The sequence below is a fragment of the Mus musculus genome, chromosome 9 (genome assembly GCF_000001635.26).
Source record: "Mus musculus strain C57BL/6J chromosome 9, GRCm38.p6 C57BL/6J".
NCBI classification, from domain to species: domain Eukaryota; kingdom Metazoa; phylum Chordata; class Mammalia; order Rodentia; family Muridae; genus Mus; species Mus musculus.
This window is the reverse complement of record NC_000075.6, coordinates 14,607,933-14,634,819: the sequence shown is the minus strand read 5'-3', so window position 1 is coordinate 14,634,819 and position 26,887 is coordinate 14,607,933. Positions and strand designations below refer to the sequence as shown.

Below are 26,887 nucleotides of genomic sequence, written 5' to 3'. Positions count from 1 at the left end.
TTACTCTCTGCCCATCATGACAGGAAAGTCAGACTCTGTCTGTCCCAAGTTACTAAGCTGCTGCTTCTCTGCCCTTGAAATGGAGACCAATTTTCTTAGCTTACTCAAGGAATAAATGGTCTCTTATGAGGAGAGACTAATGCTCAGACTATGGAGCTGGAATGCAGGTTAAGAAAAACCAAAAAAAAAAAAAAAGAAAAAAAAAAAGGTGGACGGAGGAAGGCATAGGAAGTCTGCCCTGCCTACTTTTACGATAGTGTCCAGCTCTGAGAATCCTCTCCGGACCCCTGGGCAGGTGGAGGAGTGCATACTCAATGCAGAGGACCAGGGAATTCGTTCAGAGCAAGCAAGTCTCTCATTTTAAATAAATGAGCAAAAGGGTTAGGGTGCTGGAGGACATCCTCTATCAGGGAGTGGGGAGTCAGCGCGTGTGTCTCATGATAGCCACGGTAGCCTAGCAACGGGCAGGGCTGCTCGCAGGCTGTGGGGCTGGTGAGCGCAGCTCTTGTCACTCGTCACTGCCACTGCGCGTTCAGGAGCACCCACACTACCAGGAAAACTTTGGGATGTCGGCACCTGGCAGGACATAGCAATGCTCGCCAGGAGCTGAGGACAGATGATGGGGTTGCAGCCCCATTCACTGGGAGCTGCGCTATCCCAACCCGGAAAGTTGATGCGCACCTGCGGGCTTCAGGATGAGTGCCCCTAGGCAGAAGGGTTCCCCAAGTTTCTTTACACATTCAATGGATTAGAGAGAAAGAACCTGCGCTTTTCCAAGGGAGCTGAGCTCTCCAGAATTCCTGATTTATTGGCCATGAATGGATGCAGTGACTCAGTTTTTTGTTTTCTGCTTTCCTTCTTTCCCAGAGAGTGATTTTGTGGACACCGCTTCTGCATCTTTCAGCCCGGAGGAGTTAGGTAAGTCTGGCCTTTCCCCTTTTCTCCCCACTACCAGAATTCCTCCCCAGAACCACGCGGTTCCAGAGGGAGTAGGATTGGAAGGTGGGTGGAGAAGCAGGTAGGAGACATACCTGCGTGCAGGCTCCATTCTCAGGAATTGGCCTCTTCATGCCACCGCCCTTCGCTTGGTCGGAGCACGGAGCATTTTAGGGATGGCTCACAAACACGTGTTGCCTCCAGATCAATTGTCATTGCAACACTGCAGACTTTCAAATCTGGCTTCTGTTAGCATCTTGAACCCCTGCCCAGGATTGCTGGTGTATGTGTCTGTCTTACCAGGTAACCAATAGGAGAAAGACCCTGTAAGGGTATATTGTTTCTCAGAAGTTGCCATGTAGTCATTAAATTACAGGTACTAGGGGCACCCTTTCTCACTGGTGTTCACTTATTTAGTCTGTAGGCATTGGGAACGGAACCTTGCATCTTCTCATGCCTGTGGTTATTAGAGATGCATGCATGGTCTGTGGCTAGAGACAGAGACAGACTTCCCGGTGTGACCAGAAGGCAGTCTTAGATCCCTGTTGGTAGCCTCACTTGGTAGCCAGACCTCCTTTCTCTTGCTCTGCGTTTATTTCTAGCAGCCTGGTTTGTCAAGGCTTTTCTGGTTGTTCTCTTATCATGGGCCTCAGAGCTCTGCCTTGAAATAAAAAGATTTGAGGGGATGAGGTAGCAATAACAGAGAAGAGAAATTATCCACATACTTTTCTTGTCCTTCTCAGAGTCAGGTGTGTGTGTGTGTGTGTGTGTGTGTGTGTGTGTGTGTGTGCCTGTTGGGTTCAGGAGGCCTGCCTTGTCCTGAGAGAATCTGTTTTTATGGTGCCCCATAGCATTGGGAGTGAGATTCCATCCAATCCACAACTTATATTCACTTCCTGGAGCTGAGCATTCAAAATAGGTCAGAAGGGTAGATGTGGTGACTCATGGCTGAAATTCCGGCACTTCAGACACTGAGACAGGAGGATCACTGTGAATATGAGGCTAGGGTGGACTACAGAATGAGACCCTGTCTCCAGAATAAGGAAAATAAAAAAAGTAAAGCAAACAGGCAAACAAACAAAAAGTCTGGTTACCAAGGCTGCATCCTGAGATGGGGAAGCGGTTTGTGCAGAAAACTGGTTCACACAGGTTGTAAGGGTGCTGCATCTCTGTAGATGGAATCTCAGATCGAACACTTGAGCAAAGCTGGTCTCCCAAGCATGACGGTGAAGCCTCTTTGTAAATGCAAATGCCGTGTAATCTACTTTCCAGAAGTGCTTTGTTAGAGGGAAGGGTCTGGGTCATGCTTCTATGTGTCCTATAGCACGGATGTCACCCGTGCTCCATGCCACACAGTATGGGAGATGCTATTTACCCCTTCTCATGCTGGAGCTGGGCAGAAGCAACAGCAAGCCGGCCGCTGCTTGCTCAGAGGAAGCCCGCTGTTTCACCTGTGAGTAGTCTGTCTAAATGATGGTTTATGTCTCTGAAGGCCCCTCCACATCTTCTTCTGGAATTAACAGACTGGACTGCCCTGCTGAAGCACTAATAAAGGGGGGCAGCTCCTTAAACAGGCAGTCAACACTGAAAAAGTGTCCTTCTTTTCCCTCTTTAATTTAGAAGAAAATAACCTTTCTTCTTCAGCTGTCCTGAGAGACAAGCCAGTTTTCTCAGGCAGAGAAGAAGGCAGCTTTTCTGTTTGGGCTGCTGTTGTTTAACAATGGTAACTAACAAAAGCCATCTGTAAGGCTGGGCAGTTTGTAAACAGCAGAAGTGTATTGGTTCTGATTACACCCTCTGGAGTCTTCTGCTTCAGCTCTCCTAAGCTGCCGTGAGGGGCTGGAAGCTGAAAGTGTCTGTTGGCTATGTTCATGCTCTAGGCTAGTTAAGTGCCCGACATCTCCCAGGGGGTTGTCCCTCCCTGACACAACTGCTCACTAGAAGAGTCTGAGTTATTTCCACATGATTCAGGTCTGTGGGAGTTCTTGCTTCTCCTTTGGGGAGGGGCATGGCAGTTTCTGGCACGTGGTTAGGCCCAGCAGGGAAAACACCCCTCCTATAACAGCGAGCTTGCCTCACAGCTGTGCTGTCTGGTGCAGAGGTTCCGCCCTGACTAGACTATACCATGATGTAGAGAGAAGCTGTAGGGAAAATATTTCTCTACCCACCACCCCATTGTTGACACTCATCCGGTAGACTTCCCGCACCAAGGTATTTTCCTAACCTATGCAGCTCTCACCTGGTTGTCCTACCGTCTGATTCAATCCTGCAGCTTCTTACTAGACTTAGTGTGGGGTTCAGTCACACAAGACTGTCTCCTCTCCAGTTGCCAATTGCAAGCAGTGGCTCTGCATTTCCACGTGGAATCACTTGACTACAAATTGAAGGTTCCCACAACCTTTTCCTCCAGCTCAATAATAGCCAACAGAACTCCAGGAAATGCTTTGGTTTTATTTGCTGGGATATTATGAAGGATGTGAGTGTGCAGTCAGATGAAGATGCACACGGGGCAAGCCGTGGAAAGGACCTAAGCACAGGCCATCTGTCTTCAAGAGCTGGGAGTATACTAATTCCTAACATGGGGATGTGATGGCCAACTCAAAGCCCCTCCAGATTTTATTTAATGTTTTTTAGAGAGGCCCCATCATTGTATTGCCATAATAGGCATAATCTTCAGCTATTGTTGACTATATTCATTTGTTGTTGTTGTTGTTGCTGCTGCAGCAATAAAAAACAAAATAAAACAAACAAACAAAAAACTGTGGCCAAGAAACCTCTAGGGAAGGATTTATTTGAGCTTACAATTCTAGATAGGGAATTCGCAATGGTGGGGGAGGCATGGCAGGAGGCTTCTGGAGCAGGAATCTCAGAGACCATATTTCCACCCACATGAAGGAAGCAGAGAGCAATATAGAAGTAGGGTGAGGCTATAGTCTCCCAAATCCATCCCTGATGACATATTTCCTTCAGCAAGCCTCCACTGTTAAAGGTTCTACAACCTCCCTATTGATCGCGCCACCAGCTGGGGACCAAGTGTGCAAGTACATGACCCTGTGGCTGATATTTTTCATTCAGACCACCTTAGTTAACTGACCTCAGCTTCTGGAAGTCAGGTTGGATGCAGGGAACTGAGAAGAGCCTTATCCAACCCAAGGCTTCCAGTTTCTAAGATAGTGTTGTTCCTGTGACAGTCAGCCACCTCTGGTAGCCATGTAGGGACTTTCAGTTTGTAGTAACTAGCCTAGAAAGAGAGTCTTGACACCTCCCATGAGACTCAAAAGGCTCTTAAAAACTCTGTCTGCAAATGGGATCAAGACCGAATGTACATTCACTATATCACATATTCACATATCACAACACAGAAATCCATAAGCATTCCATTTGGATTAATTTTTATTTTTGTTGTCCATTTGAAAGACTCTTATTTACCAAACTTGAATGATGGAGTTGCTTTTATCAAATGTTCCATCTAGGACCTAGAGTGTTTTACTTTCTGGAAGCGTCCTATCTAGCGTCCATACCTTTGAGTTGGGGGTGGTGATGAGGCCAATGACTTATTTAGTACGCTATCCCTAGAGCAGTGTGTGGAATGGTTTTCCATCTATATTGGAATGGTCTCTGCTGACAGACCCACTACTTTTTAGCATATGATTGGAAGTCAATTCAACCTCTGAAATTTTATAGAAATCTGCTCACAAATTAAGAGTTATTCTCACTGTTGCAGAAGGCAGGTTTCTCTAATATGCAATGAAATTTAGTCACCGAAACATGAGTTTTTGAAAAGGCAACAGAAAAAGGAATGTTGCATGGAAGGCTGGGATGAAGGAGATTCCAGGCACCCTCTCCCCTGTTGTGGTACTGTTTTCTGTGGAGGGAAATTGCCTTTCTGTAGCCTTCCTTTAGGTAAGTTAGATGGCTCTTTGTGGGAGAGGGTAGAAAAAGTGTGTGAGATATGGAACTATCCTATGCCAGAGTCTGAGAAAGGTTGCAGTTGATGATGGTAGGGACAGTCATGGGATCTGACCCAGGGTGAGGAAGCAGAGAACAGACAGGAAATGGTCCCAGGTTATCAGACTTTAAGGCACAATAACAGTTCTTCCAATGAGGCTCTACCCCCATAACATTCCAAAACAGCACCAGTGGGACCAATGTGTGGAATGGTCAATTCAGAGGTTGAATTGACTTCCAATCATATGCTAAAAAGTAGTGGGTCTGTCAGCAGAGACCATTCCAATATAGATGGAAAACCATTCCACACTGTACATACATGTGTACATACATGAAACTGTAGGAACTTTGCACATGTGAACCTACAGCACTTTGCATAATTACCTCAAAGTGGCTCTCCTGTAGACTAGGCCCTTAGTATGACCCAAGAGGGCTCTCAGATACACATCCTCCCACCCACTACAGCATTCTAGTTATGTTGGCCAGCTCCAGAATCCCCTTAGTTCCCTTTGCCTGCATATCTTTCTACTCCTTTCTCCCCTGTACCTTGGATCCATCTTTCAACTGTTTCTATGTGCCATACCTCCTAGGATGTCTTAGTTATTTTTCTATTGGTGTGAAGAGACACCTTGATCAAGGCAACTAAGAAGAAAGAGTGTATTGGACTTAACAGTTTCAGAGGGAAACTGTTGAGTCCATGATCATATGAAGGGGGATGGCAGCAGGTAGGCAGACAGGGTACTGAAGCAGTAACTGAGGGCTTACATCTGATCCACAATCAAGAGACAGAGAGAGTTCAGGGAAAAGGAGACTGAGAGACTAGGATGGGCTTTTGAAACCTCAGTGTCTACCTCCAGTGGCATACCTGTTCCAACAAGGCCACACTTCCTAATCCTTCCCGAACAGGTCCACCAACAGCTAACTATTCAGATACAGGAGCCTATGGGAGCCACTCTCATTCAAATCGTCATGTAACAGTTCTTGGCCTTGACTGAACGCTAACATCAAAATCAGTTCAAATCCTGAAATCAGTTCATATTCTTGGATTTCTGCAATAAAATCCTTGGAGGGGAGGGAGACACAATAATCAAAGTTGTTTTGCATTTTTGCTTTGTACTGTCCAGAGTGCATCCAAAGTTGACATCACTACACAGTTTGCAGGCAAAGATGGCTGTCCCTTCATCTTTGCAACAGTGCTGGTCATATACAAATCTTTAATAACTGTTTATTGAGTAGGTGTGGGGAGGAGGAGCCACCATGTGGGGCTTCCATTTATTTATTTATTTATTTATTTATTTATTTATTTAGGTAGCTCTAGATCTCTAATTTCCACTGGATGCAGAAGTATTTTGAGATACCACTGAGGGTGATGACTAGGTCATGTGATTCTTCATTTTTATTGCCCTCTTGATTGGATTAAGAGATACTTAGGGCATTAGATGTGTCTGTGAGAATATTTTAACATTTCTAGGAATGATTGATTAACTTAAGAGTTGCCCTGAAGGTAGATAGTATCATCCTGTGAGTGGGGTCCCTGACTGAATGCAAAGGGAAAAAGGAGGAAGCTGGGTGAGCCTTCCTTCTTCTCCACAGCTGAGATGTAAGCAGACCACTCAGCCAACATGTCCTCCACCATGAAGGACTACACCCTCATCCTGAGACAATGGAGTGACAGAGGGAACTGGATTCTACTTGCTGTCTTCTTTATTCATTGGGATTATTCAGTATATTCTGTATCTTTCTACTAATCTGTATTTTTTTCTTTCTTTTCTTTTCTTTTCTTTTCTTTTTTTTTTTTTTTTTTTTTTTTTTGGTTTTTTGAGACAAGGTTTCTCTGTGTAGCCCTGGCTGTCCTGGAACTCACTCTGTAGACCAGGCTGGCCTCGAACTCAAAAATCTGCCTGCCTCTGCCTCCCAAGTGCTGGGATTAAAGGCGTGCGCCACCACCGCCCAGCTATTCTGTATCTTTCAAACTGACATTTTTAGCCTCTAATGTGTTAGTCTGTAGGAATACATACTTATTTTAGGACAAAATCTGGACACTATGAAGAACCCCTTGGTACCCAAAGCAAACTGTCCCCCATTCTCTGTTTCCTGATTGCTTGTCCTGTGAGATGGCTTCTTGCTCTGGAACCCTGAGGGAGACCCTTTGCTGTTGTGTGCTCAGGTCTGGTGAACACCCTGGGACAGCAGGAGACGAGGTTCCTGAGATAGGGCTTCCTGGGAGCCATCAGCACTAACTCCCCTGTGGGCCAGTGTGTCATGAGAAAGGGTTTTCTTGTGCTATTCTTGCCTGCTATATCCAGGCAGGATGTGTGGGAGCAGTTTGTGCGGGGGGTGGGGGTGGGGGGCAAGATAGCATTTGTGTAACTTCTTAAAATAGGAAATTAATGTTTATTTACCACAGCATCTTTCTCAGATGAGGAACGCATTTGGAGCTCTGTATAAGAACTTACATGTTTGTATGCCCCAATGCTAGAGGCATAACAAACCAGAGTCCTGTTTCTGGCTTGTGATTTAGCATTGGGATGGTAGAAGGCTCTAAATCTAGATTTCTCTCCTCCCTTGGCATCACTATGTGTAGGAGGTCATAAACTCCACTGGATTCTCTGTGTCCATCTAACGAAGAAGTGAGTCAGGAGTGCTAGAGGCGCTCACTCTTGACAATCCTGTCTGAAGCTAAAAGTCCTCTTTCCCTCATGTCCAGCTGGGAAACAGCTCCATCATCTCATGGAAAGTGAGCCCGATGGTACAGTTTAATCTGGTACAGGAAGAACAGGGCATCTCATACACAGATGGTCTCTAGCTGTTGCTCAGACTGTGGCTTGAGTCTCACTTTGGCCACACACAAGCTTGGCTTCTTTGTTAGGTAGGCTGCTCTCACAGAGGTCAACATGAAAATGCTTAAACATGATCCAAGCTAATTTCCCTTTCCCAGCAAACACCAGCAGTCCTTGACAGGTGGAGGCAGCTTCTCAATGCTCTGGCTCCTCAGGGCAGTTCCCCCGAGTGGTCAGAAGGAACTGACCACAGTGCAGGGAGACAGAAAAGAGGAGGCACAGCCGGAAGCAGCACACAGCCTTCCTCTTGTACTCTACAACCTGATCTTCAGTCTCATTGCCATCCCAGCTGCAAGCAGGCTGGAGACTGGGCTAGCTGACAGTAGAAAAGGGTGTTTTATCAGCATGGTTGGGAAGAGTAAAGAGAGCAAGTGGTATACTGGGTGACAAGAATCTTAACAAATTCTAGGCAGTGTGTGTGTCTTAGAGGTTAAAAATATGGGCCAGAGACATACTGTGTAGGTTTGGATATTAGCTTATATCTTACATGCCTTCTGATCTTGGGCAGGTTCATTCCTACCCACATTTCATAATCTGTAAGGTCATGTGCCAGCTATTTTCAAACATATTTCCAAAGCTACTCACTACCGTTCCGAGTCTGTTCTGTGCCTTGGAGAATGTCTCTTTGCAATTTCTAGGCTTCTACCTGGCCTGGGCTAATGAGTGGTTCTGGATATGCATGGGATGGGACTGGAGATACTGGGAAGTGTCTCTTAATCCAACCAAGATAGAATTTCAAATTAGCTCTTATACATAAGGATGGGAACATCCCCCATTGTGACCAGAATGGGTGATTCCTTCTAACGCTGTGCTTTTCCTTAGCCTTGACCACTGCAATCTCTAAGTAGTCCTTTCTTTAAATCCCCTTTAGTCTTGAAACTTGAACCTTAGCTGATGCAATAGGATAGTAATAGAACTGACCTCGGGCCATAGTGGCGAGCAGTATCTAAACTCAGCAGTTGACAGCAGCAACTCACATAAGCAACTCTTCCTGGTCCTAGGCAGGTACTCAGACACTTTCCACATGATCTCAGAATTGTAAACATTTAATTTTGTACCTATACATTGAATAATATATACATTGAATGATACTCCCCCTTGCCACCCTTCCCCACTCTGTGTCAAGAAAGTGTGTGGAGACTAGAGAAATCATGCACAGATCTGTTCTGGGCAAAATGCTTCACAGATCTGGTTTAATCTGTTCCATTTATAGCAGATGAACAAAGAAAAGGAATGAGGCTTTAAATTCTTGTTCTTCATACAAGGGAGTCATAAGAGCTCACCAGAGTGGGATCTAAGTCATACCCCCATGTTGGTATCCCCAATACAACAGTTTCCAAGAATTCATCAGGCCACATGACTTAAGGAGCCGTGGCTTCTTTACAAGTTACACTCCAGTTTAATGTCCTGGACTCTTCAGAGGAGGATGCTGACCATTGTAGCAGCATCATGCCTAGAGATTGGAAAGCCAGTTAAGATCATGGTGAACAGTCCGTGTCCTCTCTCCTGCAAAAACTGGTGGTCATTCAATACTGGCAATGGCCTTTAGTGTTCCTGTTCACATTTAGACTTAGAGCCTTGGTCTTGGTTTGCTGAGTGCCTGGATAGTTCACATTGCCCTGTGTTCTGTGCAGATTTGGTACCCTGGGTCCCCTTAAAGTCTCAGAAAGGGCCTGGTCTTCCTGATAACTGCAGAAACCCAACTCATCCTGGGGTTTGAGATCCACTTGGCCATCTGCCTAGCTCCAAGCTCTCTTCCAACTCCACCCCTGGATCCACCCCAGCTGTCTCCACCCCTTGGAAGCCTGTCTGTCCAGCTGTCCTCCTTGGAGGCATCAGACAGAGCTTCTGAGGGGGAGGGAGGAAGATTTTACTCCAGATGAACTTTTTCTCAGAATGATTGACAGTGGAAAATTCAGTTCCCTTCGCAGGAAACCTCACCCTCCCACAGGGTGTGGTCCAGCGTCTGGGCTCCAACAGAACAATCACAGAGGACTCCCATGATTACTGTTGCCCACACTTAGCAGCTCGGTTTCTGGTGATTTCTCTTTCTGGCCATAGCAGCCCTTTCATCCTCAGACCAACTTAGCAAAGCCCATTAAGCCATTTCCATTTTATGGAGAAGAAAACGGAGGCTCAGAGAAATGGAATTATCTGGCCAAGAGTGCTGAGCTAGTTAGAAGGGTTAGACATATAATCCTTGATTTCTGGAGCCAATCTTAGTTTCCTGGGGTGAGGAATGCATCTTACTCTTTGGGGGAGATTCAGCTGAGAGTTGGATAAAACAACAACAACAGCAACACCACACACACACACACACACACACACACACACACACACACATGCGCGCGCGCGCACACACCCCCTCTACTCATCAATTCCGTATGTGTGGACCCAATCACTTGTGGGCAGATTTTTTTTTTCCTGTGCCTTTAATGAACTTGTGCCAGTGTTTTCATTATTCCTGAAACAACACAGCGTAACAGCTTTTAACAGTGTTTGCCAGTGTCGGATGTTGTGAGCCACCCAGGCATGATTAAAAGTTTACAAAGGAGGACAGGTACAGGTTAGATGCAAATCACACCATTTTACTTTAGGAGCTTGGGTCTTGGGCATCATAGATTTGGGGTGTTGGTCCTGAAGCCGCTTCTTGCAAATATGGGGCAGGAATGGCTGTATCTAGCAAGGAGCCTGGTCGTATGTGGCTGTTCAGGATATAATTGTAGGTGGCAGTCGTTCAGAGCTGTACTGTAGACTGTCCAACAATAATCAGTATGCTCTAGAGGGATTTCCTATGACAGGGTGCAAAGCAATAGTACAGAAACATCTCTAAGATTCCTCTGTTTCAGCACAGGGCCCCGGAACTCACTTGGTGCTCAGCTCACTGTGGGTGATGCTGACACACCTGTGAGGAAAAGCAAACTTTTGAGAACTGCAGGGTTTGGGGGATTACACTGCTGGAATGTGGTGGAGGGCGGAGTGTGGGCTCAGCAGGGATAAAATGAATCCTTGCCCCGCCCCCAGATTTGTTTATAAAGTGATGGTGTTGCTTGCTTAGGAGGTGACAATCCCAGCTGGGAGAAACAATGGGCTGAGAAGGCCACATATTCCAGAAGATGAGTGGGAGCAAGGGAAGAATATGGAATTATGGGATAAGCGTACAGAAGGAAGGAAAGAGCCTTTCCTCTGCCATGTAGAAGTTTCCAGAAGGAATGAATAGGACAGTGGCCAGTTGTTCTCGGATGTTAAACCGGAGTGTGCCTCCATAGGAACATTTGTTAAGCACATGATGGTGGTGGCCGAGGTGGTGAGCAGGCTGTCAAGGAACGTGAATAACTGGCCTGATCTTTTCTAGGGTGCTCTGACCACAGTATATGACCACAGTTTTGGGGCACACTCTTGCTCTTTACCGATTGTGTCCTGTTAATGTGTCTCAGGCTTGTGCTCTGTTTTTACCATGTGGACACGTTAGGCTGACTCGCTGCCTGCCTGCTGCCCTTGCTCCCCCTGCCCCTTCCCTGACCATCATAGTCTCATTGCTTAGCCCCCACTTGCTTTCTCCGGCCAGGCTCCTCTCCCTGCCTTACTCCTTTCCATCCTAAGTTGGATGCCTTCCTAGGGCTCCCTGCCACAAAGTGGAGCAGGTCAAATTATGAAAGGGGATTTAAAAAAGAATGTTCTTTGGCTAAATGGGGGAAACAGATGTTCAGTGCGCTGGCAAGCCTGTCTCTCGCTGTCTGCTGCAGCAGGATTTCTGGAGATGAGCATCCATCCCCAGAGTACAGACATGTGTTTATTTCAACACCAAATGTATCTGAATATTTATTTCTCTTTAATGTTCTTCTTCCTGTAACCCTTGAGCCCTCAGATTTACCTTGCATATTATCACTGGCCACCTAGCAGAAATGCCATTTTCTACTTTTTAAAGCTTTTAAAGTACTGGGCAGCAGCCCGCCCCCACATCTACTTGCCGGTTACTCAGTATCAATTTATGACTGGTGCTTGTCAGCAGAGGGAGGAGTCTGGGAGTAGAAGCCCAGCTGCTTGGGGGCTGAGGTGAAGTATCAGTTGGGTTTGGTGATAGGGGAGGCTTTCATATGGTCTGCTGCTGAGAGCTAGTGTTTGAGACCAGCTAGTGCTGAGACTACAGATGTGTATAACTGTACCTGGCTCACTGTTGCTGCCCACCAGCAAATGAGAACTGTCTACTGTTGGCTGGTCGGCTTTTTTTTTGTTGTTGTTTTTGTTTTTCTCTTAAAGGATATCATGTAGCCAAGTCTAGCCTCAAACTATGAAAGTTAAATGTCTTGGTTAGGATTTCTATTGCTGTGATAAAACACCATGACCAAAAGCACCTTTGGGAGGAAAGGTCTTATTTCAGCTCACAACTATCAGGTCACTCTCCGTCGCTGAGGGAGATCAGGGCAGGAACTCAAGGCAGGAGCTAAAGCAGATGCCATAGAGGAGTGCTGCTCACTGGGTGCTCCCCAGAGCTCACTTGCCCTGCTTTTTTATTTACCCCAAGACCACCTGCCCAGAGCTGGCCCCACCCACAGTGAGCTGAGCCCTCCCACATCAATCACTAAGACCAGACCCCCACAGATTTGCCCACAGGCCAATCTTACATTTTCTCAATCAAGGTCTTGTATTTGAGTCAACTTGATCGGACACCAGGACACTGAGAATGACTTTGAAATCCTCTTTGGGCTTCTTTTCTTCTGAGGGATTGGATTGTAGCTGTGTGTCACCATGCCTGGTTTTATGTGGTGTTGGAGCTCAAACCCACAGGTTCTTACATGCTAAGGGAGCACTCTATCACCTGGGCTACATCCCCCAGCCAACCTTTCTCCTCAAGTTCAAGTTTTCCTTTTCGGCCTTTGCGAGACCACAGGTGCCCAAGTGTTACACCTCCTTCAGGGCTGTCTATCTTGATGTTTTTAGAAACTTTGTGTGCTTTCAGTCTTATATACAAAAAAAAAAGGGTATCTGCATTAGTAATGGAACCAAAAATTGTTTATTTCATGGAAAGATGACAACGGCCATTGCTCTCTGCATGTGAGATAAAATCACGGGGCAGACATGACTAAGCTTGCTTTCCCTGAAGGGAAGGTCAATATGGAGAGAAGCCCACAGTCCTCTTTGTATTGAACTGTGTCAATTAATTAACCAACTCAGTAATATCAGCCCTGAGGTACACTTAGCAATATTGAGAGATCTTTTGTTTGCTTGTTTTCTTTCTTTAAAGAAACTCTTTACGTGTGTGGGAGTGTTGCTTCTATGTATATATGTGCACCACACTTGTACAGTGCCTACAGATTCAGAAGAGGGTGGATTCCCTGGAACTGGAGTTACACATGGTTGTAAGCCACTATGTGGGTGCTGGGAACTGAACCTTGGTATTCTGCAACAGCAGTAAGTGCTCTCAAGTGCTGACTGGCCTCTCTAGTCCTCTGTTTTCTTAACCAGGTATCAAGAGGTGGTTGCTACTGCCTGTCCACCTGCAACGCACAGAGCAGTATCCCATAGCAAAAGCTATCAGCACTACTGTCAGTGCTGAGAAACCTCACACTAAGTCATAAATCAGAGAAATTTATCCCGAGTTTCCAGTGGTCCCAAGGTTTCTGTAGTGAGAGTCTCAATAAGAATCAGAATAACCTAAAATTCCAACGCCCAATCACCAGAATGGTTACCTTGCCAAGTATTTATATCTTCATATTCACAGGTACGTGTTCTGTTCAGCATCTCCCCCCCAACCCCCTAAGGTCTATGTTTTGTAGCCAGTTTTCAGAATAAAATACCCTTTACTCTTTCCCATTACTTCTGTGGTATAAATACATTTTCTCCGGCCATGATCTTATCTTCGCTGTCTCTCACATTTTAATGGCTCCGATTACATACTTAGTGAATATTAGGCAATAACACCCCCAGGAGAAGCTGATGAGACAAGAGACCAGTGTGTCACTGGGGGTGTGAAGCTGAAAGCACCCAGACAAACAGGTCTCAGAGCCATAACTTAGTGAGCCAAGCTCCCTGGTGTGGTGGCCAGTGCAAAGCCTGGCCGTTTGTCCATCCCAATGTCCTTCAGTGAATTTCAAATGGGAGCAGAGTTCCATTTGATGGATTCTGTCCTGGTTGGTTTTCTGTCAGCTTGGCACAAGCTCCAGCCATCTGGGAAGTGAGATCCTCAGTTAGGAAATTGTCTCCATTGGATGGGCCTGTGAGCATGTTTGTGATTAAAGATTGATGTGGGAGACTGATCCCAGTGGTCACCCCTGGGTCCTGAGATATATAAGAAAGCAGGCTGAGCAAGCCATGGGAAGCAAGCTGGTAAGCAGCGCTCCTCCATGGCCTCTGCATCAGCTCCTGCTTCCAGGTTCCTGCCCTGAGTTCCTGCCTTGACTTTCATTCATGGTAGACTGTAAGCTCTGAGATTCTTTTCCAAGTTGTTTTGCTTGTGGTGGGTGCTCACTGAAGCAGTGGGCAGTCTCTGTTATGGAACGGGTTTTTTAGGAGCAGCTTTCTCATCCTTGGGCACAGTTTCCAGAATGCCAAAGAAATCTCACCCTGGCTATCTGTCCACTTTCCCTCCTCCTGCTCCTTCCCTCTCTCCTGCTTTTCTTCTTCCACAGGAACGAGTCTGGCAGTGGTAAAGGACCTTCTCTGCCTCTTCCTCCTCTCTCAGTACCCAGGACCTCAGGCATCAATCCCTGAATCATGGTGTCATCAACAAGTCACACGATGGGGGAGGGCATGTGCCCAGCTCTTTAGAGGAGGCATGCATGATGTAAGACTTACTCAAGAATATGATTTTACAGTTAGAAACAAGCTAAGGAAGAGAAGACAACCTCTCGTCGTTATGAAACAGAAGAGTGAAGGAAAAGCTTGGGGAGAGTGCTTTTTATCTGTGGAGAGCAGGGTAGTGCCCGTATCCAAAAAGGTATCTACCATGCCTGCCTGTGGGTGCCAGCCTCCTAGTGTGACAGTCATCTTACGTTGTCAGCTTTAGCGGATTAAGAACGCACAGGGCATTGAGGAAGCATAGCCTTTGCCTGTGTTTGTCAGGGCTTTCCCCAGAGGAAGTGAAGGTGCAATGTGGATGTCACCATCTCATGGTCTAGAATTCTCAATAAATAGAAGAGGGAGAGACTAAACCAAGCAAAGGCTGGAAGCCCCTTTCTCTACCGCTCTGACTGTCCAGATGCAACCAAGCAGCCCTGAATTCCTGCTGCCATGCCTTCCCACGTGCAGTGCTGTGAGCTAAAATAATGCTTTCTCTCATTAATTATGTCTTGGTCATGTCTTTGGTTATGGGAATGAGAGAAGTAATTCATGTATCTATATGTAGTATGGTTTCTCCTACATATACATACATATGCCTAATTTAAGTTATATAATACACCTGTTAAGCAACTGGTAATAATAACTAAACCACACAGTTATACAGTATATTGCTCTGTCTGGCTCACAATGCCTTGTATTTGCATATGAATGGCAGGAAATGGATGCTGCCTGGACACATTGGACAGAGTTGAGTGGTGAGATGGTAATACTCACACAAGGATATTCATAAAGCTTATGGAGTTTTATTCCAAGAATTTGCCATGTAATCGTTTTGGAATGCTGTTGATTAGGTACACTTGAACTACAGAAAATGAAATTACAAATAAGAAGATGCTAGTGTCCATTGGTCCACCAGTTCCGATGCTAGCGTGTCTGTGACTGTGTCTGGAATATTCTCTCCTCAGTCAGGTGTGGCCAAACATACCTGTGACCCTGACATCTAAGAGGCTATGGCAGTATCACCAGGAGTTCATGTGAGCCTCAGCTACACACTGAGCACGGGATATCCAGAGCTGCCTGAAACAAGAACAAACCCACCATCAAACAAGAGCAATAACAGAGAGCCCCTGTCAGTCCTCGGGTCCCTTGCAGTCCTTTGTGCACGTCCACTCTGTGCCACAACAGTGCCTGTGACTTCTGTCTGTCAGCATCATTCTTCACCTTTAGCTATTACAGTTCTGGTGTAGCCAGTACTTGTGAAAGAATCTCGAGAGCCCCACCACCCAGTGAGCATCTGAGGGACTCATGGTGAGTTCTAACATCTCTGCTGAGATGTTTATGGGGAATTCGAATTCGTACTTACTATGGTTCAAAATCACACTTTGGAAAGTACCATGGAACTCAGACTTTAAAACGATTCTTCCACAAGCAAAAGAAGTCATTTTAATCAAGGCTGCCTGGTTGTTTTCACAGTCATTAACTGTGACCTACAAGCTGGAGTGACATCCTAAAGGAGGCTCTGTGATTCCTCACGGTCAAGTCTGTGGATTCACCTTCTGTTGTCATCCTTCTCTTCCCTAGCAAGCTTGGGTCTTTTTCTTTGGCTACTTGGTGTCCGTTTAATAAGGCCATGCCAATAGACATGGTCTGTGTGTTCAGATGGGAGCTGAGTGTGTGCGGATGGATGGATGGATTTGTATGCTAATAAAGTAATGGATGTCCTTGGTATCTTGAAATTATGGAGGAAAAGGAGACCCTTGCTAAGTTCCTAAGATGCAGATATTGATATGTTACCTCTGTGTTACCCCCAAACTCTGGAAGAACTTGGGCTAGAGCTCTGGTCCCACCCTAACGCTGCAGTCACCTGCTATGTGGATCCCCTAGTGACTCACTTTATCACCCCTGCCCATAGTCTATTGGCAGTGTCCAATATTGATCCTGTTTGGTCCCAGAAAGCACTCACATGGGCCCATCAATCACCATCCCTGGCAATTAGCAAGTGAAAACTTGAGTCAGGTTAGAATGGATGTTGATATTCAGTGTGAGTATATAGATCTGCCCCGCCTCCTGCTCCAGAAGCACAGGTATGAATCACTACTTTGCTTGTTAGTTAAGACATATTATTTATTTATTTTAGGCAGGGTCTTAGTAGTCATCATGGCTGGACTAGTATTCTCTATGTGAGACTAGAACTTGCTGCGATCCTCCTGCCTCTGCCAGTCTATACTTGTACCACCATGAACTCATCATCATTGCTGTCACCATCATCATTATATCTTATTTCTATTTGGCTCAAATGGAACATTGGAATCTTCAACTAAACATTCTTTGAAACGTTATAGAGACAGCCTTGTGGGAGCTGCATCCTCTTCTTTCAGCCAATAGTTTCTGAGCAATAGATTCAGATACATTTCACTAGAAGGACATTCACTTTCCACATTCAAGGTAGAGATTAGTAGCACTTGAGTGGGTTGAGACATAGGGTCAAGGGAGTTGGCCTCCAGCTGGGCTTCCTGCCTAGGCTGCCATGGATCCAGCCACTTGGAGTCAGCCTGAGGAATGCAGGTGAGATGCACCTGATGAGCTCAGAGGACTCTAATGCCTGCAGGCTGTGCCTAGAGATGTGCTCTGGACTAGAGGACAGCGCTGGATGGAGGACAGCCTTTGGGCTTCCCCATGCCTTTTGCTTCCCCTATCTCTTCCTCGACCTTGCTTCATTTGCAAGCTGCTTTCTTCCTGTAGGATGGTTCATACAATCCCACCTTTCTCTTTTGTTCTACACCTTTGTCCCCAACTTTCCCCCCAGAAGATAGTAAGTCACTTAACATTTTCCTCAAACCAGTCTTTCAACTGTGCTCATGACTCATTCTTCCCAGAAGGGCCCTTTCCTGTGCCTTGGGCCACAAATCTATTGCTTGCCCACCCCCTACCCTCTGCCAGGATAGCCTTCTTAGAGAAAAGAGAAAAACCTCACTTCGAAATTTTGTGATCTTTCTGATTGGATATCGCCAGAGAAATGATATCTACTTCCTCTCCAAGCTCATACCTCATTTGCTTCCCGCAAGTGTCTAAAATTGTCCATTTCACAGGGTTTCTGGGAGGCTAACTGAAACATCAACAGATACATGCTTAATTGTACATTCTGCTTTGTATTTGTAACATAAATTTACTGAGTCCATATGGTTCACTTTCCTTTCTGTTGCTGTGATAAATATTCTGACCAAAAGCAGCACAGAGGAGGAAAGGATTTATTTCATCTTATCGGCGACATACCACTGAGGGACATAAAGCAGGAATCTAAAGGCAGGTTGGCTTGCTTGTTTCTCTGACAGAAGAACTCACTTCATAGTCACAGAAATACAGCAGTAACCATAGAGGATGCTGCTTGCTAGCTGCCCCACAGGCCATGCTTAGCTAACTTTATAATACAGATGGAACTAATTGCCTAGGGAATGGTACTGCCCACAGTGGGCTGAGCTCTTATATCAGCTCTCACACAGACATGCCCATAAGCCAGTCTGATTCGGACAGTCCCTCCATTGAGACTCCTTTGTCAGATGCCTCTAGGCTGTGTCAAGCTGACAGTTAAGACTAGCTAGAACACTTTATACTTCTTTGCATGACTTGCTGCTAGCTTGGCCCGTTTGCTTAGGAGAATGCTGAGGGTTAGAGACATTTGGTAACTTGTCCAAAGTCATTAGGATACCAAACTAAGCTGTGACATGACCCACACTTGTTTGTATTCTAGAGTTGGTGCTTGTAACTGGTCAGTTTTGCTCCCTTCTGGGGGAACAGAGTAGAGGTGTTAGGATGTGTAGACTAGCCCTCTCCCCCCACTCCCAGTCATATCTCTTCTCCATATCTATAGTCTGTCACATCCCAGATGAATCAGTGAAGCAGTTGACACCTCGATGACTGTAGGACACAGAGTCAGCTGAGCTGGCCCTCAGCATTGACGCTGTGTGGTAGGAAGCAAATGGGTTTCCACCCTTGGCTTTGCTACTGAACTTGTTCTGTGCCGTTAGGGAAGTCCTTGCACAGCCGGGTGGGAGTTTCCGCACTAGCCAAGTGGAAGCTGTGTACGTTTACCGTTCAGTCCTTCCCAGCCCTGCACTTTGTGACTGTCCACTTACTCGTGTTGTCTCTTCCTTTGCAGTGAAAACTCTTTCCTCATTTATCAGCTCTTGCCAAGCACCCTTGGTGAGAAACCTTGCCAATTCCCTCCAGGCTGCACTGCTGCTTGCTTGCCCAGTGCCTCCTTTTCCTGCACATCGGATCTCTGCCCCTTCCCCCTCTACACAGAGCTGGTCTCTTCTCTCTCCTGTCCAGACTCTTAACAAGAGGGGACCTACTGCCCTGTTCTTTTCTGTGCACACGTCCTGGCTTTGTGTGTTCTACAAAGGCAGGTGACTTTAACGAAGCCTGTGCTTGAGAAATAAGTTCAGCAATTACATTTGGGCCTCTGTCTGAGAAATCAGAGGGCTGTCATGGAATCCGGCTGGAACACTGGGGGTGAAGCGGTGAGCGGGTGAGTTTAGGGAGATGGCACAAGCCAGACATGACCCCTGCCCCCATGGCCAGGTAAGAAGAGAGAAAAGAGGAGCCAACCGTCAGAAACCTTGATATGCCCTAACCCTCCAAGTAGGGGCTTGGGCAGCAGCCACTGGCCTCTGCTCTCAGAAGACAGACCAGAAAGGTCCTAGTGCATGGCTTCAGAAGACAGTGAGTGTAACCTCGCAGAGGGCTGGGCAAGGAGCGTTGCTTAGGGAAAAAGTCTGATTTCGAAGGCGGGGCAGAGTCACAGACTTCAAATTCTTTGCTTCTGTTTGAGCAGATAGCAGCCTGAGGGTTGTGGTCACAGGATGTACAGTCCTAGGAAGCCATTGAACATTTAAGGCTGTAAGGAAGGTCTGTTTAGCTAGCTGTTCTGTTCCTCAGTGGAGCACATCATAGCCCCTCCTATCCTGACCGCCCCACCTGATAGAAGTACTAGGGCCTGGGGATCGCTTTCACCTGGAAATTCCACTTAGAAGAAAAGTTGGTCCTAAACCAAACCTAGCCTGGAGTTCGGAGGCATATTCCAGCAAAGGATTCTAAGGCATTCAGATAGAAATGGTGAGTGTGACAGGAATTCAAACGCGGATAGGGGACAAAAACAAGGGAGCCAGTCTCCCTTTTTGGTCTCAGGGAGACACGTCAGCCTGAGTCCCGGCAGTTTCCGAAATCCCGGGAGGGGCGACGGGAAACTGGGGACGGGCTCTAGGGCCCCGCGGCCGGGGCCGGGGCGGGGTGAAGTGTAGGGTTACAGGGATCAGACCAGCGACCCTCCTGGGTAGCACGCTGGCGACTGGGAGCGCGGGGCGCCCAGGGACCCGGCAGCGGGGTGGGGTGGGTGGGACTGGAGGGGGAACGGGGCATCTCTCTGCTGCCCGAGTGCAGAGGCACCCTTCGCCGCGCCTCCCAGCCGCCATCCCCCTGCCGCCATTCCCCTGCCGCCGCGTTGCCCAAGCCAGGATCGTCCCATGATCGCCCCATGCGGAGGGCAAAGTCGCGCCGGGGACCTTGCGAGCCTGTGCTTAGAGGTAATCAGCTCAAGCCGGGGGTCCGGGAGGGCTCCCCCTGACTGGGCCGAGAGGTCTCCGCGGCTGCTCCCGAGAGCCCAGGCTGACATCAGCTCCGCACCAGATGTGGGGACTTGGTGAACCAGATTTGTGCTGGGGCCTCAGATTGTCCTGTGAGGGATCCAGAAGGTTCAACAAGACAAAAAGCAGAATTCGGTTCAGAACTACCCTCCGAGTGCCCAGTACCCCCGTGGGGGATTCCCACGGGAGGCCAAGGACTCGGGTACGCGTGCGGGCCCCTGACGCGGGACTGGCATTTCTCCTGTGGCTGGCAGGTTGCGGTCCCGGAGGATCTGGAGGCTTGGCGGGTGCCGCTGCTCTGGCGCAGACAAAGGCGCGCGGGGCGCCCAGCCTGGACCCCAGGACGCGCCCCGGCCCGGAGGCTCGGGCCTTTCCGCCCTGAGCCTTCTTTGTTCTCCCCAAACAAGTTTCTTGCACAAATCAGGGGTAGGATCCGGCTTTCCCTGGCCTGTTGGCAGTGCCTTGGAAAAAATCTGGTTTCCGGGAGGAAGCACAAACTTTCCAAGGGGGAGCTGGTTGAACTTTTTTGGAACGTGACATTTGTGGCAGACAGGAAAGTGGAACCTCGGCCCGTGACGGCCCCTGACAGTGCAGGGGACCCACTGGTGTTAGCCTTAAGTAGCCAGGCTGGGAGATGAGGTCTCACCTTCTCCAAGTCCCCTGCTTGGGGACCTCAGAAGACGAATCCCGGGCCTGTGCCCCTATTTTCTGCCTCCTTTTTTCCCCCTGGAAAATGTTTGCCTTTCAGCTCTTGTGGTGGGTGTATTGTCTAAATGCCTTTAAGTAGGGATAGTGTGTGGGTTACCTGGACGTCGGCTTCTGGAGACAGGTTTCGATCTCACGGGGCCTTGATGCTTACATTTTGGATGGTATTTGGTCCTTCGGCCCCTCTGCTTCCTGCCCATGGTTCTGTTTCCCTACAAAGACTTAAAGTTTGGCGGGCTTTGCTTATTAAAGTCCTTGGTGATGGTGGAGGATGTCATGCCTCAGAGGTCCACTGAACTCCAAACAGTGTCAACTTGTTCACCGAAAGTGCTCACAACTAGAACTGGGTAATATTAAACAGCTACAATTCCAGAAGACTCTCTTTCAGGGAGTGAAAAGTCAGGGCTTGAAGTATGGAACGCTCATGGTTTCCTGCTTCCAAAACTAGGCTGTGGATCCTGCCAAGCTGGCTAAGATTCTCCCTGGCTGCCTACCACACAGGGCCCAGGTTGTGTTGCCCAGTACTTCAGGATCTCTGGGATTCAAGTTCTTAGAATAAGAATGTACTTAGGTTGAACTGTGTGGAAGAAGAGCAAAGGAACAGACTGCATAGATTTGAACAGAAAGAAAACCAGCAGGACATAGAATAGAAGGTTCTAGAGACCTCTTGTATGGTGGGGCTCCTGATATATGTGTGTGTGTGTGGGGGGGTGTCATATGTAGTACCTTCTGGTTCTAGAGACTTCTTGTTTGCTGGGGTTCCTGGTGTGTGTGTGTGGGTGGTCATGTGTGGAACAGGACATAAAATAGGTTATAGAAACCTCTTATTTGGTGCTGTTCCTGGTGTGAGTGCATAGTTCCTAGGTGAGCTGGTTTTGTTTCATCTTGCATGCCACATTTTTTCCCTATGAGGAACACCTTTGTCCACCTAGAGGTGGCAAGCAAGGAAGAAGTTGCTGTCCCTGTGGCTCCCTTCCTCCCCCTCTTCAGAAGAAGGCACTGTTGTCTAGGTGTTTGCAGTTCTGTTCAGCTGTGTGCTGGAAGGTGTCAGCAGACTGAATAGTGTGTGGAGACTGTGCTGGAGGGTGTCACTGTGTGCTGGGGGGGGGTGATACTGTGTGCTGGGGAGTATCACTGTGTGCTGGGGGTGTCATTGTGTGATGGAGGGTGTCATTGTGTGCTGGGGGGTGTCACTGTGTGCTGGAGGGTGTCATTGTGTACTAGAGGGTGTCATTGTGTGCTGGAGGGTGTCACTGTGTGCTGGGGGTGTTACTGTGTGCTGGAGGGGGTCACTGCTGGGGATGTCACTGTGTGCTAGGGGGGTGTCACTGTGCTGGAGGGGGGGTCACTGTGTGCTGGGGGTTGTCAGTGGATTGAAGAGTGTGTGGAGACTGAAGCGTTTAAAAGCATCTTGCAGCAGCAGCAGCACATGAAGGTAGAAACCTGAGTGCTTTTCTGGGAAGGTCTCTGTCTGCGTGTGGAGAATGTTGCTTCCAGGCCACTTGTCCAGAGCTTCACTGGATGGCTGTGCTCTTTCTGGTGTCCAGACCCACCCAGATGTGTGACCCCAGAGGCCAGCAGGGAGGTGGGGGCTCTGCTGGGAGAAGGGAGCTGCCGAAGTGCATTCTCTGGATGTACATTGTGTCTTCTGGGGTGCTTGTGGTGTTTGTGAAAGTGCTTTGAAGAAGATAACGCCACATCGCACAGGACTTCAATGCCCAGTGACGCAGATCAAGGGAACACAGTACAGGGCTTTGATTTTTCAGACCAATTTGTTGAGCTCTGTGAGAACTGCTAATACTTTGAATGTTTACCAAAGTTTTCTCAGATAGCATTCTTTCCTGCCTGGGTTCTCTGTGTGTCTGTGCATATGGAAGCCCAGGCCAGGATCTTTCATAGTATTTTGAATGTTTCCCTAAAATTGGAGGGTTCTTCTCACTCAGAATTCAGAAGATGACAGGATCCTTGAAAAGCAAGGGTCAGGCAGGGCAGGTCAGAGGATGTATTTGATTACAAAGTTTGCTGGAAATTGTTGTCTGAGGTTATTGAGGTTTTTTATATTTGTTTGCCTAGAGATTTTTTCCTGTTGGTTTGCCTTTGCTTTGTCTTAGAGGAGTGGTTCTATGTACACCTGGCAGTGGCAGATGGGTCAGTATACAATATTTTTCTGGAAGAAAGCCATTGGTGCTCTTGGATCTTGTGCTGGGTCCAGGAAGAAACCTGTCACTTGTGAAACCCTAGGGGACAGTCATCAACAAGCTCTGGGCAGAACTCCCAGCCACCCCAAGAGGCTCAACAATCAGGAGTTTTAGGTTTTGGTCTTTCCCCTTTTTGTTTAGGAGGAAGTGGCGGAATGAGAGTTAGGAACTTGTCCCTGGTAAGTCTCTGAGCGCAGCTTTTTAAAGGCTGTGTTACTGAGCATGTTCGACTCGTTTCCCCCTCTGGCCAGCACTGCAGTTTTAGGCCAGCATTTCTGTTTGTCATCTTTAAAACGTCTGTGGTCCACCCAGTCTTCATTAGAAATTATGATGGCTTCAGAGAATGGTGAGATCCAAGGTACCCGGTCTCCTCTTCTGGTGACTATTACATCATTATGGTGCCCTAGCAGAACTCACATGACACAAGTGCAGTCCTCAGAACCTATCCAGGGTCTTTGGTCTGCCTGCACACGTTTTGTGCGTGCACCTCCCATGCACTGTGAACCCAGCCCCATGTCAAGGTGCAGAGCTAGTCTCTCTCTGGGGGCTCTTCCTGTTCCCCTAATATGGTGGCACCAACATTTTCCTCCCACCCACACTGTCCCTGAACTATAGTGATACCTCACCTATTCATATTCCCTGTAAATTTGTCATATTTTGCTTTATGTAAACAAATCCTTGAAACATGGAACCTTTGAGATCGGCTCTTTATTCTTTGCCCTTTCTATGAGATCCACCAGAAGTTTTGCTTGTATCAATGGTTGGTTCATTTTTATTGCCCGAGTATTATTCCAAAGTCTGGATGCACTGTGGTTTGGCCACTGGCCTGTTAAAGGTCACCTGGGTTACTTTTCAGTGTTTGTTTACTACCGATAAGGTCTTTGTGGGTGCTCACAAGTAGGGTTTCGTGTGGACGTATTTTTTTCACCATTTCAGATAAGTACCCAGGAGGCTAGGTTATATGGTAACCATGGTTTTGAGAAAATGATTGCTAAACTCTTCTCCTAGTAGCTGTTTTATTTTAGATTTCTCCCTGCAGAGCACACACCTGGCTTTTCTGCATGCTGACCACCTGATGTCATTGATTTTTATTTTAGCTGTCCCAGTAGGTGTTTTAATAGGTGCTGTAAGCTTAATGTGCCTTTTATTTGTCTTTCCCCATGCCTACAGACTTGCACATCCTCTCTGCTTATGTGCTGCCCTCTGTGGGGAAAGGCCCCTTACTTTGCTGTGTGCCTCTTTCCTAACTGGGTTGTTTATTTTACCACTGGGCTCCAATCGTTCTTTGTGTGGAGTGCATGCTGTGGCGTACATCTTCTCCCACAGTGTGGGTTTCTCCTTTCCTTCTCCTTCTGGAACCATTTTGAAAAACTAAGTCTGTAATTTTGGTAAAGTCCAACTAACTGATTTTTTTCTTTATGCATAGTGTTTCTGGTGTTTGTCCCTCCTAAGGGTCTCTTGCCTCGGCCCATGTCCCCAGACTGCCTGTGCTTGCTTCTCACAGGCTTACGCTTTATGTTCAAATTGTAAATTATGTCTTTTAAAAACTGGGAGTCTTGGTGTTGACCTTGATTTATGTCTACTTGCAAACAATTATTAATTTATTGTGTGTATATGTGTGTGTGTGTGTGTGTGTGTGTGTGTGTAGATGTGTGTGCATGTGGAGGTCATGCATGTGCATGTGTGTGCATGTGCATATGTGTATGTGTGTAGATGTGTGTGTGTGTGTGTGTGTGTGTAGATGTGTGTGTGTGTAGATGTGTGTGTGTAGATGTGTGTACATGTGGAGGTCATGCATGTGTGTGCATGTGCATGTGGAGGTCATGCATGTGCATGTGTGTGCATGTGCATATGTGTGTGTGTGTGTGTGTGTGTGTGTGTGTGTAGATGTGTGTGCATGTGGAGGTCAGATGACAACTTACAGGAGTTGGTTTCCTCCTTTTTATTGTGTGAGTTCTGGGGATGGAACTCAGTCTGTCAACCTTGGCAGCAGGCGCGCTTGCTTACTGAGCCCCAGTTAAACACATTTAGCATGAAATGTGATTTCATTCTGGCTTTCAGATGCTCTTTCTTTTGGTCCTCCTCTTCCACACTCTTGCCTCCCATCCATTCCCTCATTGGGATAACTCCAACATGCTCCATCATGGTCTTTCTTCCCTTACCTCTTCCTTAAGTCCTCTCTTTCTTCCTTCGTAGTCCCTTTTCTGGTTTCATGACCTGAACCTCCCACAGAGAAAGGCTGAAGTATAGGACCTGGTCTCCAACTCATGGCAATCTCTGTGTGTTAGTCTCCCAAGTACGAGGGCTACTCGCTGACGAGGCCAGCCAGATGAGGACCTTTACCTACTGAAGCCTTGGGTAAAGTGGGGTTGAAGACAGCTCCCGTATCTCAAAGTTGCATGAGGGAAAAAGACAAGATAAGACATAGGTCATACTTAGCTCAGTGCTGGACACAATGGAGCCTGCAGTAAATGCAAAAACAAAACAAAAAACCCAAAAACCCAGCAGGAAGTGCTGATGGGACCACTCACTGGGTAAAGACACTGCCACCAAGCCTGACGGCCTGAGTTCCTCCCTGGGGACCCGTATGGTGGGAGGAGGGACCAAGTTCCTGGAAGTTGTCCTCCGACCCCCACAGGGTGGAATAGCATCTGCTGCTCTCACCAGATAAAATATATGTAATGAAAAAATTTACCCAAACAGTGGGAAAGCAAACTGTAGCAAACTGTAGTGTTGTGTGTTCTTGTATGCATTCTTATAGAAGCCCCTCTTTCTTCAGCTTGGGGCATTGCTTCAAACATCAATCAATCAAGTGGTGTTGGAAGCTGGGATGCTGTATTCAGAATCTAGTTCCTTCTGTAGAACCAGCCATTTTCCTCTTAAAAACAAGGAGGGAGTAGAGAAAGATGCCCTCTCCATGCTGACCTCAGCAGGTGTCAGGATGTACGGCTGGCCGGCCGCTGCCCCAGGCTGGAGTCAGCCAGGATGTGACCTGAGCCTCCTGACCGGCAGTCCTGCTTCCTTTTCCTCAGTGGCCTGGGTTTTTGTTTCCAGAGAAAAAGAGTGAGTCCCATCCTGAGGAGAGCACAGAGCAGCCTATTGGAGGGCTTGTTACAACACCAGGCGCCATGCCAGCTCTAGGAGCTGCTCTGTCTCAGGAAGTCATAGGAGGGCCTGGGACTTTGTGTTTTTAACACATCTTCAGCCATGCTCTATACCTTTAAGTTGGGCCTGGCTTGAAGCAGCTCTCTTTGCAATGGAGTTTGTCTCCATTTGAAAGGCTCCATTTGGAATGGCTGGTTTCTGAGGTAAGTGGTGGGTGTCCCTGTGCTTTCTCCTCAGGTGTCTCTGATCAAACTCTCTTCCATACACCATTTCCTCTTCTCTACCCATCTCTTGGCACTCAGAGGACATGCCAGGTCTGCATCTGTGCCACTGTAGACAGGTTATACTGCCTGAGGAAAGATAACTCTTTCTCTGTCAAATAAACGGATTTGCTAAATATTTATATTCTTCCATGAGCATGGCGTTGAGGTAGGACAATGAGTATAAAAGGTCTACAGAGGAGACAAAGGCAAGGTGCTGTAAAATAAGGTTCTAAAACATTGTGCTTTAATTTCGTGTGTGCATGTGTGTCTGTGAGAGGCTACGTGCAGGCGCCTGTGGAGGCCAGCAGCCTCGGGTCCTCTGCAGCTAGGGTTACGGGGTTGTGAGCTTGTATGTACTGAGAGCTGAGCTAGAAGAGCAGTGAGTGCTCCTAACTGTTCTCTGTCTCTCCAGATTACAAAACACTCTTGTGCATCCTTGATGTGTCTTTCAAGCATTGTCTGGATTTGCT

General features: G+C 47.3%; 1 protein-coding gene across 8 annotated transcripts in view; it reads left to right on the top strand.

Annotated features, from left to right (window-relative positions):
• Amotl1 (angiomotin-like 1) overlaps positions 1 to 26,887 on the top strand; it is a 121,009-nt gene that overhangs the window by 28,155 nt on the left and 65,967 nt on the right. For 4 of the 8 annotated variants that reach the window (XM_006510667.3, XM_006510666.3, XM_006510670.2 and 1 more), the window contains one exon: positions 868 to 918. In XM_006510667.3, coding sequence (XP_006510730.1) covers positions 868 to 918 — 51 coding nt within the window. Of the gene's footprint in view, positions 1 to 867; positions 919 to 19,341; positions 19,620 to 19,799; positions 20,087 to 24,659; positions 26,358 to 26,887 lie in introns of those variants that run through there. The other 4 variants (XM_006510668.1, XM_030244692.1, NM_001081395.1 and 1 more) reach the window with 4 other exon arrangements.